This window comes from Lucilia sericata, unplaced genomic scaffold (assembly GCF_015586225.1).
Source record: "Lucilia sericata isolate MDLA Ls3-8-SP2 unplaced genomic scaffold, ASM1558622v1 Contig000669F_arrow, whole genome shotgun sequence".
In the NCBI taxonomy this organism is placed as follows: domain Eukaryota; kingdom Metazoa; phylum Arthropoda; class Insecta; order Diptera; family Calliphoridae; genus Lucilia; species Lucilia sericata.
The window spans coordinates 195,103-214,359 of record NW_023994674.1 but is presented as its reverse complement, the minus strand read 5'-3'; the positions used below and the strand labels follow the sequence as shown (position 1 = coordinate 214,359).

Below are 19,257 nucleotides of genomic sequence, written 5' to 3'. Positions count from 1 at the left end.
TAGTCTATAGTCTAGTCTATAGTCTAGTCTATAGTCTAGTCCATAGTCTAGTCTATAGTCTAGTCTATAGTCTAGTCTATAGTCTAGTCTATAGTCTAGTCTATAGTCTAGTCTATAGTCTAGTCTATAGTCTAGTCTATAGTCTAGTCTATAGTCTAGTCTATAGTCTAGTCTATAGTCTAGTCTATAGTCTAATCTATAGTCTAGTCTATAGTCTAGTCTATAGTCTAGTCTATAGTCTAGTCTATAGTCTAGTCTATAGTCTAGTCTATAGTCTAGTCTATAGTCTAGTCTATATTCTAGTCTATAGTCTAGTCTATAGTCTAGTCTACAGTCTAGTCTATAGTCTAGTCTATATTCTAGTCTATAGTCTAGTCTATAGTCTAGTCTAGTCTATAGTCTAGTCTATAGTCTAGTCTATAGTCCAGTCTATAATCTAGTTTATAGTCTAGTCTAGTCTATAGTCTAGTCTATAGTCTAGTCTATAGTCTAGTCTATAGTCTAGTCTATAATCTAGTCTATAGTCTAGTCTATAGTATAGTCTATAGTCTAATCTATAGTCTAGTCTATAGTCTAGTCTATAGTCTAGTCTATAGTCTAGTCTATAGTCTAGTCTATAGTCTAGTCTATAGTCTAGTCTATAGTCTAGTCTATAGTCTAGTCTATAGTCTAGTCTATAGTCTAGTCTATAGTCTAGTCTATAGTCTAGTCTAGTCTAGTCTAGTCTAGTCTATAGTCTAGTCTATAGTCTAGTCTATAGTCTAGTCTATAGTCTAGTCTATAGTCTAGTCTATAGTCTAGTCTATAGTCTAGTCTATAGTCTAGTCTATAGTCTAGTCTATAGTCTAGTCTATAGTCTAGTCTATAGTCTAGTCTATAGTCTAGTCTATAGTCTAGTCTATAGTCTAGTCTATAGTCTAGTCTATAGTCTAGTCTACAGTCTAGTCTATAGTCTAGTCTATAGTCTAGTCTATAGTCTAGTCTATAGTCTAGTCTATAGTCTAGTCTATAGTCTAGTCTATAGTCTAGTCTATAGTCTAGTCTATAGTCTAGTCTATAGTCTAGTCTATAGTCTAGTCTATAGTCTAATCTATAGTCTAATCTATAGTCTAGTCTATAGTCTAGTCTATAGTCTAGTCTGTAGTTTAGTCTAGTCTATAGTCTAGTCTAGTCTATAGTCTAGTCTAGTCTATAGTCCATAGTCAAGTCTATAGTCTATAATTTAGTCTAGTTTTAAGTCTAGTCTATAATCTAGTCTATAGTAAAATCTATAGTCTAGTTTATAGTCAGTCTATAGTCTAGTCTATAATCTAGTCTATAGTCTAGACTATAGTCTAGTCTATAGTCTACTCTATAGTCTAGTCTATAGTCTAGTCTATAGTCTACTCTATAGTCTAGTCTATAGTCTAGTCTATAGTCTAGTCTATAGTCTAGTCTATAGTCTAGTCTATAGTCTAGTCTATAGTCTAGTCTATAGTCTAGTCTATAGTCTAGTCTATAGTCTAGTCTATATTCTAGTCTATAGTCTAGTCTATAGTCGAGTCTATATTCTAGTCTATAGTCTAGTCTATAGTCTAGTCTATAGTCTAGTCTATAGTCTAGTCGATAGTCTAATCTATAGTCTAGTCTATAGTCTAGTCTATAGTCTAGTCTATAGTCTTGTCTATAGTCTAGTCTATAGTCTAGTCTAGTCTATAGTCTAGTCTAGTCTAGTCTATAGTCTAGTCTAGTCTAGTCTAGTCTAGTCTAGTCTAGTCTATAGTCTATAGTCTAGTCTAGTCTATAGTCTAGTCTATAGTCTAGTCTATAGTCTAGTCTATAGTCTAGTCTATAGTCTAGTCTATAGTATTGTCTAGTCTATTCTATTCTATAGGTTTGTCTATAATTTTGTCCAAAGTCTAGTCTATATTCTAGTCTATAGTTTAGTCTAAAGTATAGTCCCAAGTCTAAAGTCTAGTCCATTGTCTAGTCTACAATTTAGTCTATAACTTAGTCTACAGTCTAGTCTAGTGCCTATTTCATAGTATAGTCTAAGTCCAGATATATAGTCCGGTCTATAGTATAGTCTGTGGTATGAACTATAGTCTGGTCCATAATCTGGACTATTATCTAGTAGTTTAAAGTCTGGTTTGTACTCTATCATATTTATAGTAATGTCTTCTCAATTATCTGGTCTATAGTCTAGTTTATCTATATATTTTAAACTTTTTGTAAACCGACTTATAATAAGTAGGTCAAAAATTGTCCTTGTCCAATTTTATTTAAGTTTAAGTAAACTAATTAATAACATTGAATTTCGCTTTGATTGATATCTTAAATAAATATTTAAATATTTAAATGAAAATGAATCATTTCAAAAATATAAACATTTAAAGAAAAACGGTTTACCTAAAATAGCAACTGGCGCTTGGTATCTAATGATACCAAGTAATTGCACTGATCGCCCAGACCATATAAGGAGAGGATTATAAATAATGAAAAGGTTTTTAAAATAACAAACAGCAAATGTGTAGGTTTCAACAAAAATGATAGATTTTTATAATAACTTTATAAGGAGATTAGTTTTTATAAAAAACATTTATAAAATATAAAAAACCGCTATGATTTTAATAACTAATTAACTTTCATCTCTTGTTGTCTCTCTTTACAGTTCACCACCATGTTTACTCTCTGCTTTATGAACTCTAAGCAGGGCTTATGATCTTGTTAATAGTCATTAACAGGATTTAAAGGAAATTCTAACAAGATGTCCTGATTTTTTAAGGAATATAAAATGTCTACAGACGTTCAAACTGATTTAAAATTTAGCTGTAAAGGTTGTGATTTATCGAAAAATGGCTTAAGACTCAGCAAGTAAACTCTAACTCTGTCTGTCACACTTAGCTTCCTCTCATCAATGTTTTTCTCATAAACATACAAAAAAAAAATATTAAAAGAACAACTTAAAATCCTTTAAAAAAGAGAATAAGTATAACAAGAAATACTCATATTAATCGTTCCTTCTCTCACTTTCACGAAAGTTTAAAAGATCAAGTAGATTCTCTAACTCCATACTCAACGAACACAAAATAGTTTTAAAAAAATGAATTCCGTTATTTCTGCATTTAAGGCCAAAAAGAATTCCAGCCAACAGGCCAATAATATCACGGGCTCCAACCCCAATGGCTGCAATGATAATAAACATAATAATTTAAGCATGATTGCCAATACATTGACCACCTCCTCCTCGAAAAAGAAGGCAATTAACGCCCAGGATAATAGTTATCAATATTTGAGACATATACGTGAAATAGATACGGCCACCAAATTGTTGTCGCCCATAGTGGGTGCAGATGATTTGCTAGAAACCGATATGCATAATTTTCGGCCGGTAACGGCAGCAGTGGCGGGTGTTGATGTAGTCGATCATGTTCCTTTACAAACAGTGCGTTTGACACCCAACTCCTTGGAAACATCCAGTCTGGCCGATTGTAATATGAATGGTGGCAAAGGTGTCTTAACAAATACACAAATAGAAAATGGCAATTGCCAGGATTCTCTAGAGGAGTGTATAAGTGATGGTTATGCGAGCATAACCAATGGTCAACACAGTTTAACCAGCAGTCCCACTTCCCATTTAAATGAGCTAGACGATGATGAATCAGAACATTCTATAACCGCTTGCACCAGCACCACCAGCAGTAGTTCCAGCGATCAAAGCAATAGCACCGTGGTGCATAGTCCCATAGCACCCACAGCGGTAGCTGCGGCAGCCAATAACAAAACACAGCAAGCATTAAACTCATCATCATCAACAACAACAGCAGCCACTTCAGCCAATTTACCCAGCCCCGCCAAAAGTCTGAATTTGAGTCTGAATAGTAATACCTCCTCTCCTTCACTAATGTCTTCATCCTCCTCAATCTCTGTTTCTTCCAATTCGAATACCTCTCTGGCACTCTGTAATTCCGGTCCAAGTTCTTGTTCATCCGCCACCGGATGTGATATAAGCAGCAGCAACGATTATTCCCAACCTTCATCACCCACCATGGTAACTCGGCGCAGTTCACAATCTTCGACCAGCTCGGAATATGTACCAGCATTTTTGAAATCCTCACACGTAACATTGCCCATTATAATGCCAAATAGTAGCAGTAGTTTGGCTTCTTTACCACCCAACTCTAATCAAAGTATCGGTGGTACTCCGGTCAATTCAGCGGCCACTACACCCAAACACACACGTTACTCTAAACCGAGACTGAGTTTAAGTCGTTTTATTAATCATTCTATGCCCTCGGTTCATGGTCGTCCAAATTTAAGTTTAGCTGCGGGTACACCGGGTAGTGGGGTTAATGGTGGTACATCGGGTGGTAACGGCAGCAATCCTCCAAAACGTGCTTCAACACATCAGAGAAATTTAAGTTTAGATTTCAGGTAAGTTTTGGAATTTTGTTATTTTTATATATTTTATGTTGTGTATGATCTATAGTCTGGACTATAATCTTTTCTATAGTCTGGACTACAGTATTGTCTATAGACTGTTCTATAGTCTGGACTATAGTCTTGTCTATAGTCTGGACTATAGTCTTGTGTATAGTCTGGACTATAGTCTGGACTATATTCTGGACTATAGTCTGGACTATATTCTGGACTATAGTCTGGACTATAGTCTGAACGATAGTCTGAACTATAGTCTTACCTATATTCTGGACTATATTCTTGCCTATAGCCTGGACTATAGTCTTGTCTATAGTCTGAACAATAGTCTGGACTATAGTCTTGTCTATAGTCTGGACTATAGTCTTGTGTATAGTCTGGACTATAGTCTGGACTATATTCTGTACTATAGTCTGGACTATAGTCTGGACTATAGTCTGGACTATAGTCTGGACTATAGACTGCACTATATAGTCTGGACTATAGTCCAGACTATAGACATATGACTTCTCCATAGTCTTGTCTATGTTCTGGACTATAGTCTTATCTAAAGTCTGGACTATAGTCTATAGACTGGACTATAGTCTTGTCTATAGTCTTGTCTATAGTGTGGACTATAGTCTTGTTTATAGTCTGGACTATAGTCTTGTCTACAGTCTGGACTATAGTCTTGTCTATAGTCTGGACTGTAGTCCTTTCTATAGTCTGGTCTATAGTCTTGTGTAGACTAGACTATAGTCTTGTCTGTAGTCTTGTCTATAGTCTGGAGTATAGTCTTGTCTATAGTCTGGACTATAGTCTTTTCTATAGTCTGGACTACAGTCCTTTCTATAGTCTGGTCTATAGTCTTGTCTGTAGTCTTGTCTATAGTCTTGTCTATAGTCTGGAGTATAGTCTTGTCTATAGTCTGGACTATAGTCTTGTCTATAGTCTGGACTATAGTCTTGTCTATAGTCTGGACTATAGTCTTGTCTATAGTCTGGACTATAGTCTTGTCTATAGTCTGGACTATAGTCTTGTCTATACTCTTGTCTATAGTCTTGTCTATAGTCTTGTCTATAATCTTGTTTATAGTCTGGACTATAGTCTGGACTATAGTTTTGTGTATAGTATTGTCTATAGTCCGGACTATAGTCTGAACTATAGTCTTTTCTATAGTCTGGACTATAGTCTTGTCTATAGTCTGGACTATTGCCTTGTATATAGTTTGGACTATAGTTTTGTCTATAGTCTCTGAACTAAAGTCTTGTCTATAGTCTGGACTATAGCCTTGTCTATAGTCTGGACTATAGAGTGGACTATAGTTTTGTCTATAGTCTTGTCTATAGTCCGGACTATAGTCTGAACTATAGTCTTTTCTATAGTCTGGACTATAGTCTTGTCTATAGTCTGGACTATTGCCTTGTATATAGTCTGGATTATAGTTTTGTCTATAGTCTCTGGACTAAAGTCTTGTCTATAGTCTTGTCTATAGTCTGGACTATAGTTTTGTCGGTAGTCTGGACTATAGTCTTGTCTAAAGTCTGGACTATTGACTTCTCTATAGTCTTGTCTATATTCTGGACTATAGTCTTAGCTAAAGACTAGACTAGATAGTCTATAGACTTGTCTATAGTATTGTTGATATCCTTACCTTTAGTATTGTCGATAGCCTTGCCTATAGTTCTATGTATAGTCTGGCCTATAGTCGTGTCTATAGACTTGTGTATAGTCGTGTCTATAGATATGAATGTAGTCTTGTCTATAATCTTGTCTATAGTTTATAGACAGCAGTCTTGTCTATAACCTGGACTATAGTATATTCTATAGTCTGGACTTTAGTCTTTTCTGTAATAGTGTCAATAGTCTGGACTATAGTCGTGTCTATAGTTTGGACTATAGTTTAGTCTTGTTTAGACTCATCTCACTATTTGCATCTTCTTCGGTTAAAAAGTATTCAAATTGGTTAAAAATTTTTACTATTTCTTGTTTTTATCGTGTAAGAAAAACATTTTATAAACGCAAGAAAACATATTGTAAAAAAATTAAAAAAAGAAAATAGAAAAAACATTTCGCTTAAAACTAGAACAAACAATATTAGAAAAATAAAGATATTAAGAAAAACAAGACTTTAGCTCGTTAAAACCATAGAAACACAATTTTAGAAGGAAAAACAAAATTAAGAAAATCTACTACAAGAAGAAATAAAAATAACAATACTCTGGCATGTGCAACGGCTAAAACCTTAAAAACCCATTAAAAATTATAAAAGAAAATAAAAAAAAAAACTAAAAAGAAAACAAAATTCTTCTCAATGAGGCACACATACAGCATAAAGAGAACCCTCCTACCACCCTTTCCAATAGATTTCTAGGAAAACAAACTCTTACCCCAACGCCTACACTGGTGTACTGCTGCAAGTTTATGCAATTATAATGTTTCCTATATACAAGTTTTAAGAGAAAAAACACTGTTATATGCCAACAAAACTACCAACACCCACAGCGTCCAATCTGTACTTACAGTAGTATAACCTGAAGACTTTGATCTCCTTATGGAATAGCGTTATAGTTTGAGAACGTTAGTAGAGAAGGTATCAGCTTAAATGGTATTAAACCTGAATTTTAATGGAATTGAAAATGGAATAGAAAAACAAATCTCGGGCAAAGCAATGCAATTTCCTTTTTAGATATTGTTAGTTCGACAAAAAACCTGTTATTTTTCCTTTATATTCAAAGTATAGTAGTAATAGTAATAGTTAAGTGCGTAGGGGAATTTATGTACAGTTATGATGAAAATTATACGTACACGAAATCAAAGAAGCAGGGTCATAAGGTCAAATTTGTAAATATTTCAAAAACTGTTGAAAGGACTTAGTTTTAATAAGCTAAATTTCTTAATATATTTCAAAAATATATACTAAACTTTTGTTTAAAAGCTGGGAATTAATTGAAAGGTCAAAGTTCAAAATTTTAAATTTTTTGTGATTTACTTAGTATTTGATCAAATATTTTAATTAAATTCTACATAATTATAAACTAAGAGGTAAATAGTAAAATTTAAACAAAATTAACCCTTTTGTGAGCTAGTAGACGAACTAGGTCACATTTTTTTATTTTTCAAATAAGAGATTTTCATTTAAATAGTTTTGGAAAACGTAGTTGCAAATAATTCTATAAGATTTTAAAAGAAATTAACAAATTTATTACCTTTTAAATTTCTTGCACATATTATTTTACTCCTTAGTGTAGTTATGAATATGTACTTTCATTACTCAGTCGAATAAAACTAAAGCCAAAGTACCCACTCCCTAAAGAGCTGCTGGAAAAACAAATTCAATTGAAAGTTTTTAATAAATTGAATTTGTAGTAGTTTTCTCGCTTTTTCTTCTTTGTAATAAAAAACTTTTCAAAAATTAAAATAAATTTTAGTTATTTTAGTATAACAGAGATTATTCAAAACATATATACACTAATTAAATAAAAAAACTTTGTTTTTTCAACAGAAATTTTCATTTTATTTTTTACAGTGTAATCGTGGTTGCTTTAAGTCGTATTTACTGCTTTTTTTTTGTCTGCCATTTATATAGAAAACTAAATTAACTTTTATTTAATTTAAACATTATATTGGCCATCACCTAAATTACCCTCTACTATACATTTTAAATAAAATACAACATACTAAACAAATAATAAATACTAAACATCAAAAGTCTCATCACACACATCAAACAATCATTTTTGTTTTGTCAAAACAAAACCGCCGGTACACAAGTACTAAAGTACAAATAAATTTGTACATTTACATACTTATATGCAGTTAAACAGTGTTGCTGTAGTCTTAACTATGTAAATAACAATATTATTATTAATAAAAAGTCGTTAAATATTGTTAATTTCTGCTTACAATAACTAAAATTTGAGTTTATTATCACTTGGCTATATTTAATGTAAACAAAAGAAAACACTTAATCTGGCAACCCCTCATTTTGCAAACAAACATTCATTTGTTTTCGTATGTATATGATTTGACATTATGCTGCAATTCATTGTTTTGTTATTGTTGACGTCGTTGTTTTTATTGTTGTCTCAATGGTATGACATATTTTTTTTTTAACATTCTGTCATGTGTACTGCTAGCCTGTATACAACCCTGGTATTGTGGTGGTACAATCTAATATGCAATTTCCAAACATTTAACAATATTTTGATTTTATATTTAAACGTTTGTGTTTGTTTTACACTACTTCCCCTGCCTCCTCCTCCCTCTCTATAAAAACTACAAAAACAACTAAATTGATTTATCTATGGGGAAAAACAAAGTTTAAATATAATAAAAATATGAAAAATAGAGGAAATTTTGAAATATTGTTTTAACACATATTTTTATGTTTTTTAAACCCAACTCTATTGCCAAGTGTGTCATTCGTAGATGATAAGAGTTTTGGAGTTATAATTGTAAAATGTATATGGATGGTAATAAATGTTATAAAGAAAATGTTTAAATAAATATTTAAGAATAATAAAAGAATTAATTTGGCAAATTGTGGGAAAAGGAGATTCTATAGACTGTATATTCTCCGGAAAATAGACTCTATAATCTCTGGACTATAGACTCTATGGTCTCTGGACTCTAGGCTCAAAAGTCTTTAGACTCTGTACTATAGACTCTATAGTCTCTGTACTATAGATTCTGTAGTCTCTGAACTAGAGACTCTATAGTCTCTGGATTATAGATTTATAGTCTCTAGACTATATACTCTATAGTTACTGGACTATAGACTCTATAGTCTCTAGACTATAGACTCTATAATCTCTAAACTATGGACTCTATAGTCTCTGGACTATGGACTGTATAGTTTCTGGACTATAGACTCTATAGTCTCTGGACTATAGCCTCTATAGTCTCCGAACTATGGACTCTATAGTCTCTGGACTGTTGACTTGTAGTCTCTGTGCTACTTTATAGTCTCTGTACTATTGACTCTATAGTATCTGGATTATAATCTCTGGAATGTAGACTCTATAGTCTAGTCTCTGAACTATAGACTCTACTGTCTATATAGACCATGGACTCTACAGTCTCTGTACTATAGACATTATAGTCTCTGGACTATAGACTATAGTTTCTGAACTATAGTCTCTATAGTTTTTGGCCTATAGTCTCTATAGTCTTTGGACTATAGACTCTATAGTCTCTGGACGATAGACTCTATAGTCTCTGAACTATAGACTCTATAGACTATAGACTCTACAGTCTCTGGACTACAGACACTACAGTCTCTGTACTATAGACTTTAAAGTCTCATTACTATAGACTCAATTGCCTGTGGACTATAAACTCTATAGTCTCTGAACTATAGACTCTATAATCTCTGGACTATAGACTTGTAGTCTCTGTACTATAGACTCTATATAATCTCTGGACTATAATCTCTATTATCTCTGGAATATACATTCTACATTCTCTGGTCTATAGACTACAGTTTCTGAAATATAGTCTCAGAGTCAATAGTCTGTGAACTGCAGAGTCTGTGGATGAAAGAGTTTATATTTAAGGTCGATAGTCTGTGGCCTAGAGCCTTTAGTCTATATAGAGTTGATCGTCTAACTATTGTATAGTCTCTAGTATTTTTGCACTCCATAGCGTATAAAATCGGTGGACTATGAAGGCCTCCTAAGACCTCCTGTTCTTCATCTGCTAAATTTTTGCTTCTTTTCTACTTCTTAACCTCTGCTTAAAGATTTAATAATTCCCTTTAATGTTCTTTTTCTTGTGCATGGGGATAATTGCATAATAACCAACATTAGCAACGATTTATAAAGCACACAAAAATCTCTACCTTCTCCTTCAATTGTTCAGTTTTCTGCTGACACTCATTTCTCAAACAATTTGTTCTATTCTTTTGCTACAAATCCCTTTCTTACATCATACCACTTTAACGGTTAAGGATTTAACGGAAACGAAGAAAAAACCTTGTATGATTATGAGCAACAAAAAAAAAAAAAACAAGATTTAATTATGGTATTCATTCACCACATTTCCTAGCTACCTAAATATGTATGTACATTAATTTACCTTTTAAACGAACAGTGGGAAAATTTGGGCAAAAAAAATTTAAGAAAAATATGTGCGATTTTGGAAAATAATTTCTTATAAGTTATATATTTTCATAATTTTATTTGTTTTTATGAAAAATTTTCATATTCTTTCTGTTAATTTTTTGACCCACTGTGACAACACTTGATGTCACTTAATGTTCTAGCTGGTTTAAGCAAGAAAAAAATCCGTACAAAATTCCGGCTAACAAAAAAATCCTTCACTTTCTTGTTATTTAAATTATTTCCTCCACTTTCACTGCTTTCCTAAAGAATGCAGCTTATTTTCCCTTTTTTGCCAAACATCATCAGTCTTCATACTTATTGTTGGTTAGAGTTTATAATGTGACCACCATCTTCCCTTTTTTGCTTAAACGAAAATTTTTTTTTTAATCTTATAACTGGGTCAGTGATTTCTTTGTTGCTGGCCTGGCACAGAGCACATTCTTTATAAAAACAAAAATTTAAGTAATAAATTTTAAGCCGGAATGTTGGAAGAGCCATAAACAAACCAGTAATTTTTTTAAATTTATTTTTATGCTGTGTAAGGGAAAAAAATATTAAATGAAAATTAAAATATATCCGCAGGAAACGGAAATCTACTGCAGAAGCTTGTTTTCTCATAGAAAAAAATCAATATTTTACACAAAAAATTTGCATACATACATAACTCATCCTTTAGAACTTTTCTAATTCATGACCTCAACACTTGTTTAAGCTTTTAATAGAAAAATATTTAGTAATTGTCACAATCAAAATCCCCTAAACAGCCACTAACTAAAACTCCAAAAATAAAGTGTTCAACTACACGCGAATTGTATTTGTTTTTCTCACACTCTGGCTTCCTTATCAACACTCTCTCTTCCTCTTCTCCCTTTCTCAAGTGTCAATTATTAATACCGACAAAAAGCCTTTTTATCCCCCATTTTATTTTTCATTATTTAAAACCCGGCTAATAACACTTATATGAATATTGTTGAATATTGTGGTCAGAAAATGGGCGCCTAGACCAACGTCACTCCATCTAGACAACCCAGCAACCATTAATTTTGTGCCCCTACTACTACTATTTTTCAGCAACCATGTAAATATAGTATTTATGTGAAGTACGTTTTGTGTACTTTTGTGTTAATTAAAAGCAAATGTATTACTTCTGCCACAACAATATGTAGTTTTATTATTTTTGTTTTTGTATGTTGTTGTTGTTGTATGCATACAACAATACCATATTAAAATCCTCATCATTTATTTATTATTCATACTCAGTATTATGGCAAATATACACATCCACTCTTACAACAAAACACTGAACAAAGAATCAAAACAAAAAGTTAAAAACAACAACAAAAAACTTTAGTTTTACAGTGAGTGACAAATGTAGAGGGTCTTTGAAATTTGGAGCCTCGGTAGAATCAATTGTCATCGAATTATGGTCTCAGTATCTCAAATATAGACTTTCTATTCGATGGTCTGTAAAGTCTTTAGAATCCGGACTTTATAGTCTATAATCTTCGGAGTATAAAATCTCTAATCTCTGGATCTGAAGTCTTTTTACTATGTTAACTCCAGTCTGAGGTCTTAAAGGACTATAGACTATAAAGTCTATAGTATCTGAACTATAGTTTCTGGACTATAAAGTCTTTATGGCCCTTTATGGACTTTATAGTTCCGTATCCAGAGGACTACAAAGTCTTTGGTCTCTGGATTATATGGTCTCCAGTCTCATGAGTATAAAACTCTATTCATTAGACCAAAAAGTCAATAACTTCTGAATTATAGAGTCCTAGTTTCTGGTCTTTAGCCTTCGGACTGCAGTTTCTAGCCATAGGACTATGAAGTCTGTAGACTCTGAACTATATCTATAATCTCTGGATTTGAAGTCTCTTAATAGTATTCTCAGTCTCAGATAAATATCCAGTCTATGATCATAAAGGGCTATTGACTATAAAGTCTATAGTATTTGAACTATAGTCTATAGTCTACTGGAGTATAAAGTCTCTATTTAGTTTCGGACTATAAAATTACTAGTCTCTAGATAATAGAGTAGTCTTCAGACTATATAAACTATTTTTTCTGAAATATAAAGTCTTTAGTCTCTGGATTATATGGTATCTATAAAGTCTAAATTCATTGGACTAAAGATATATAATGCCTGGCCTATAGAGTCTCTAGTCTCCTGATTATATAGCATCTTATCTCTGGATTATAGTCTTTAGTCTCAGGACTATAAAGTCACTATTCCCTGGATTATAGAGTCTCTGCTCTCCAGAACTTCTGGACTATAAAGTCTTCTGAACTATAAAGGCGTTATTCTTTGGATTATATGATTTCTAGTCACTGGACTATGAAGTCCCCTTCATTGGACTGAAAAGTCTTTAATCTTTAGACTATAAGAGTCTCTAGTCTCTGGATTATATGACTTCTAATCTCTGGACTACATATAAATTTACTAAAATTTGGACTATTAAGTCTCAGGAATAAAGTGTCGCTAGCTTTTGAATTTAAAGTATCTAGTCCCTGGACTATAGTATCTCTAATCTTTGGACAATTGAATCTCAATATATAATTGTGTAGTGTCTGGAGAGTAGTCTTTAGTCTCTGGGTTATATAGTCTCTAATCTGTAAACTGTAGTATATAGTTCCTAAACTGCGCATTATCTTATCTCTGGACTAAAGCATCTCTAAACTATGGACGACAGAATCAAGCTTTTGTACTCTAAAATATGTAGACTCTAGACAATAGAGTCTGAAGACTATAGAGTACCCATTGGAGAGTCAATAGGGTATCTAGTCCAGAAACTATTGAGTTTCTTGTGCAGAGACTATTGGGTCTTTAGACCAGACTTTAGTTATCTGGACTATAAAGACGCTAGCCTCTCAACTACTGCCGCTAAAATCTCTGTCTTGTTTGCTCTTCACGATTACCTAACAATTGTTAAAACTGTCCATCTCTGCCTTAAAGGTTTTACTTTAGTAGTTTTTATTTTATAAGCGGTTAGAGGTTCATACCTAAGTTTAACCAGTTATGGTCAAAATACATTTACAATAGAGTGGCAATTTTATTGACGCCTGTCTAAAAAGAAAAAGTTTTTTTTATACGAATTTTATTTTTTTGCGCTAAATGACAACTTTACATATGATTACAGGAAGTGGTATATGGTGGCATTTATAATGTTTATACTTATGGTGTATTATTATTATTTTTGTTTTAGTTTAATGTTTAGTTGTTCGCCTATAAAAACTGAAACTAAAAGTAATAAAAATAAAGGCAACGACTATGGCCTATACGCGTTGCATGTTTAATTATGATTAAACGGAAAAAAGTTCTTGTTTATAAAAGTAAATTTATATATTTACAAGTAGAATTTCGCTATAAAAGTACAAAAGAAAAGGGGTAACATAAAATCTAACAAAACAGTTGGGAGAAGGTAAAAATTTCCGGCTTCAAATTTATAAAAATCTTGTTATGTTTTTGTGACAGTTCTCATTGTTACAATTTATCAATCTGGCAAGCCTTGTTTGTAGACATAGAGAAATGTAAACAAATTGTATAAAGAGTTGTAAATATTAGTATGATAAGTTGTAATAAAAACGTAGTAAGTTGTTGTATTAAAGAAATAGTGAAAAGTATTTTAGTATTAACGATTTTTTCCACTTTTTTGCTTAATTTATAGCAGTTTAAACAATTTGGACTTTAGCATAATTACTACACTGATCCTTTTCCCTGTTTTTTAATTTACTACGTCTATTATTTCTTAAATTACTACAATTTATAACAAAATCTTTTCCTTTCAATCCCAAAAACACAAAACACATCTTGTTTACTAAAATGTTAATTATGTTTACAAATTAAATTGATTGACTTAAATTTGATGGGTTCTGTAGCTGAGAGTTGGCAAAATAAAATTTTATTTTTATAAACGTCTAACGTACGTTTAAATATAAAACGGAAGCAAATTATGGCCACATTAAAAGCCATTTAGATAATGTTGTTAGTTAGTTACCTTTTTATCTCCTTTCTCTCCCTCTCTTTCTCCCCCTGCCAGGGTTTTCATATGTAGCACATTATAAATTAACTTTTGGCATTTTGCCAAAAACAAATAAAGTAAACAGTATAAAATGTTTAGCAGTCAAGTTAATCTCTAGATTATCACGTAAGGTTACTTACGTTTATAGTAACTTAAGCAAAGAACAATGAAGTTAAAGAGACAGAGAAGAGAATAGAGTAATCCAATGTTTAGTATGAGTATAGGAAGTGAATTTCTAAATTGTTTACTTACTTAAGTAATTTATTAGATAAATAATAAAAAGGACAAAATTGACAAGTCATTTAAATGAACACTAATTTCACTGAAAACATTTATTTTAATTGAAATTGTTAAAGTTGTCAACATTTCATTATCATGGATTTTAATGACGCTTTAACTAAATTTAATACATTCCAATGTAATCGACGGATTTATCATCGCTGGACTAAAGCTTCTATAGTCGCTGAACAATAGAGCCAATACTTGCTGGACTATAGATTCAAAAATCTTTTGACTATAACGTTTATAGTTATTGGACTAGAACCTATATTCTTAGAGCTATAGAGTAGTTAGTCGCTAGATTAGATAATTTTTGGACGATGCTTTATGGTGACAATTGTCGTTAGCCTATAGAATCTCTAGTCTTCTAAATATAGAGAAACTATAGTCTTCGGTATATCTATTCTATAGTCTCTGGACTATAGAGACTATATATAGTGTTCTATATATAGAGTATATAGTCTCTGACCTGCAGAGTATAATATCTGGACTAGAGAGTTTATATTTTCTGGACTTTAGATTCTATAGTCGCTGAATTATAAAGACTTTAGTAGGTAGACTATAGAATCTATAGTTGTAACTTAATAGAATCTATAGCCGCTAGATTGTATAGCCTATAGTCGCTGGACTATAGAGTCTATAGTCGATGGACTATATGATCTATAGTCGCTGGACTATATGATCTATAAGCTATATACTCTTTCGTATCTAGACTATAGAGTCTGTAGTCCATATTCGGTGTACTATAGAGCCCATAGTCGCTGGAATATAGAGTCTATAGTCGCTGGACTTTACAGTCTATAGTCGCTTGACTATACAGTCTATAGTCGCTAGACTAAATGATCTATTTTCGCTGGACTAAATAGTCAGACAGTCTCTGGACTAAATAGTCTATAGTCTCTGGACTATAGAGTCTATAGTTTTTCATAGACTCCTGACTATACACTCTCTACTCTTTGCACTAAAGAGTCGATGGATGTTTAGTCTCTTGACCACAGAGTGTCGAGTCTCTGGACTGCAGAAGTCCCTGATCTATACAATCTCTATCCTCTTTACTATAGAAATTATAAATGTATTTAGTTACTGGACTATAGAGTCTTTGGACTCAAACATGAAGTTTAAAGTCCTTTTTATAAAAAATGTTTTGCATAATAGTTTTTTCTATAGAAAAACATTCAGCATAACAGTTTTTTTCTTAAGACAATTTATGATTTATAAGAATTTAGAACGGGTTTTCGATATCTTTATATAAAAAACTTGGAATGTTACAGTTTTTCTCTGGAAAATTTGAAGTATAACAGTTTTTATACATATAAAAAAATGTGTATAACAGTTCTATTTATAGAAAATGTTTGGTATATGACTTTTTCTACAGAAAACTGGGAGTATAACAGTTTTTCTTATTTAAACCTTTCTATATAACAGTTTTTCTTCAGAAAAATGTATTTATAACTGTTTTTTTTAATAGAAACACAGTACAACATTACTTTCTATGGAAAACTTGATGTATAACAGTTTTTCATAAAGAAAACTTGGAGTATAATAGTTTTTTTTATATACAAAAACTTAGTGTATAACAGTTTCTTTTCTGGTATATGTGTTTTTTTTTTTCTATACAAAACTTGGAGTATAACAGTTTTCCTGTAGAAAGCTTCAAGTATAACAGTTATTTCTGAAGAAAATATGATTTATAACTGTTTTTCAATATAAAACTAAAATTAAAGCATTTTTTTTTCTATGGAAAACTTGCTGTATAACAGTTTTTTCTTCAGAAAACTTGGAGTATAACAGTTTTTTATATAAAAAACTTTGTGTATAACAGTTTCTTTTAGACAAAATTTGGTGTATGACACTTTTTCTATAAAAAATTTGGACTATAACAGTTTTTTTCTTAAGAAAACTTTATTTATAACTGTTTTTCACAGAAAATTCACAGTATAACAGTATTTCCTCTAAACGATTGGTGTAGAACACATCACTCTATAATTGCGCCAAGCCTTAGAAGTAATTTTACGAAATCTTTATTTAATTTTCTTTTAGTTTTCCTATTTGATTAAAACCAAAATAAGGAAAAAGGAAATTTAGTTTTATTTCTAAAACACGCAACACTGACAGGTTTTTTTTGTGCTTCATGTTGTTGCTGTTTTTATTTATAACTATTCTATTCCCCATTTTTTTTGACATATTAAATGGGTGAGGCCAAAAAAGGCAACTTCACTTATGAGGATTTTTCTTCACAATGCCTGCTGTCATTATCGATTGCATGTGTGTTTTGTTTACATTTTACTGCAAAAAAAAAAAAACAACTAAAAGAGAAACAAAAGCATATCAACCAACAACAACAAAACAGGGGAGTCATGTCTAGTATCATTTTAAATAATAAATTCTTGATAGTTTTTGTAGTAAAATTTTGATACAAAACGCAGGAGGGAGAATAAGTCTGTTGCAATGTGGCGTCAACAATATTTGGCGTCCTATAACAACAAAACAATAATCATTATTTTAATCATTCAACTCACACTCTATAAATTGCTATTATAGTTTGATAGGGAGAGAAGGGACACCGAAGCATCAAAGTTTTATTTACATGTTTTTTATTTTCGCCTTGTTATCTTCCTCTCCTCCTTTTATTAATGTTTTCATGTGTGACCTCTAGGATTCATAAACAAGCAATCACGAGACAAGAACGTGAGCTAAATTATGTTGATTGTGTCTAGAGCTGTCTGAGGCATTGTGGCATTTTGCAAAATAAAAATAAAAAACATGACAATTCACACTAACATTCAACCATACTCACTTATTTGCATACAAATAAATAACAATAATAAAACAGGCCAACAAATTGTGAAAAAAAGTTGAAGCCCAGAGACCAAAAGAATCCTAATCTGGCATCATCATTTTCTATATAACATCAGATTTTTCAGATTCAACAGAGCTCAATCTTTATAATATAATCTTGGTGTATAAAAATTGTTGGCCTGTGTAAAATTGTGAAAATTTGCTGACAAGGAATATTGTTTCCTTTTTCTTTAATACTTTTATGAGAAAAGTAGAAGATTTTTTGAATAATTTTTTAATAAATTTTTTTATATTTCTATACTATATGCCAGACTGTAGATTAGACTAGACTATAGACTAAACTATCGACTAGACTAGACTATAAAATAGACTTCAGATTAGACAGTAGATCAGACTATAGTCTAGACTATAGATTAGACAGGACTCGACAATTGACTAAACTATCGATTAGACTATAGATTAGACTATAGACTAGAATATAGTCTAGGCTATAGACTAGACTATAGACTAGACTATAGACTAGACTATAGACTAGACTATAGACTAGACTATAGACTAGACTATAGACTAGACTATAGACTAGACTATAGACTAGACTATAGACTAGACTATAGACTAGACTATAGACCAGACTATAGACTAGACTATAGACTAGACTATAGACTAGACTATAGACTAGACTATAGACTAGACTATAGACTAGACTATAGACTAGACTATAGACTAGACTATAGACCAGACTATAGACTAGACTATAGACTAGACTATAGACTAGACTATAGACTAGACTATAGACTAGACTATAGACTAGACTATAGACTAGACTATAGACTAGACTATAGACTAGACTATAGACTAGACTATAGACTAGACTATAGACTAGACTATAGACTAGACTATAGACTAGACTATAGGCTAGACTATAGACTAGACTATAGACTAGACTATAGACTAGACTATAGACTAGACTATAGACTAGACTATAGACTAGACTATAGACTAGAATATAGACTAGACTATAGACTAGACTATAGACTAGACTATAGACTAGACTAGACTATAGACTAGACTATAGACCAGACTATAGACTTAGGACTATAGACTAGACTATAGACCAGACTATAGACTAGACTATAGACTAGACTATAGGACTAGACTATAGACTACTAACACTATAGACTAGACTATGACATAGACTATAGACTAGATCTAGACTAGATAGGACTATAGACTAGACTATAGACTAGACTATTATGGACTAGACTATAGACTAGCCTATAGGACTAGACTATAGACTAGACTATAGACTGACTTATAGACTAGACTATAGACTAGACTATTAGACCTAGACTATAGACTAGACTATTAGACTAGGACTATAGACTAGACTATGACTACTATGGACAGACTATAGACTAGACTATAGGACTAGACTATAGACTAGACTATAGACTAGACTATAGACTAGACTATTAGACTAGACTATAGACTAGACTATAGACTAGACTAATGACTAGGATCTAGACTAGACTAGGACTAATAGACTAGACTATAGACTTAGACTATAGCCTAGACTATAGACTCGACTATAGACTAGACTATAGACTAGACTATAGACTAGACTATAGACTAGACTATAGACTAGACTATAGACTAGA

The 19,257-nt window shown here is 31.9% G+C and overlaps 1 protein-coding gene across 1 annotated transcript in view; it reads left to right on the top strand.

The window, feature by feature from the left end:
- The first annotated feature begins 2,654 nt into the window (after positions 1-2,654).
- Positions 2,655-19,257, top strand: part of LOC119607182 (phosphatidylinositol 4-kinase beta) — a 75,502-nt gene continuing 58,899 nt past the window's right edge. The window contains exon 1 of the mRNA XM_037960990.1: positions 2,655-4,413. Within this exon, the coding sequence (XP_037816918.1) occupies positions 3,083-4,413 (1,331 nt within the window). The 5' untranslated portion in view covers positions 2,655-3,082. The remainder of the gene's footprint in view (positions 4,414-19,257) is intronic.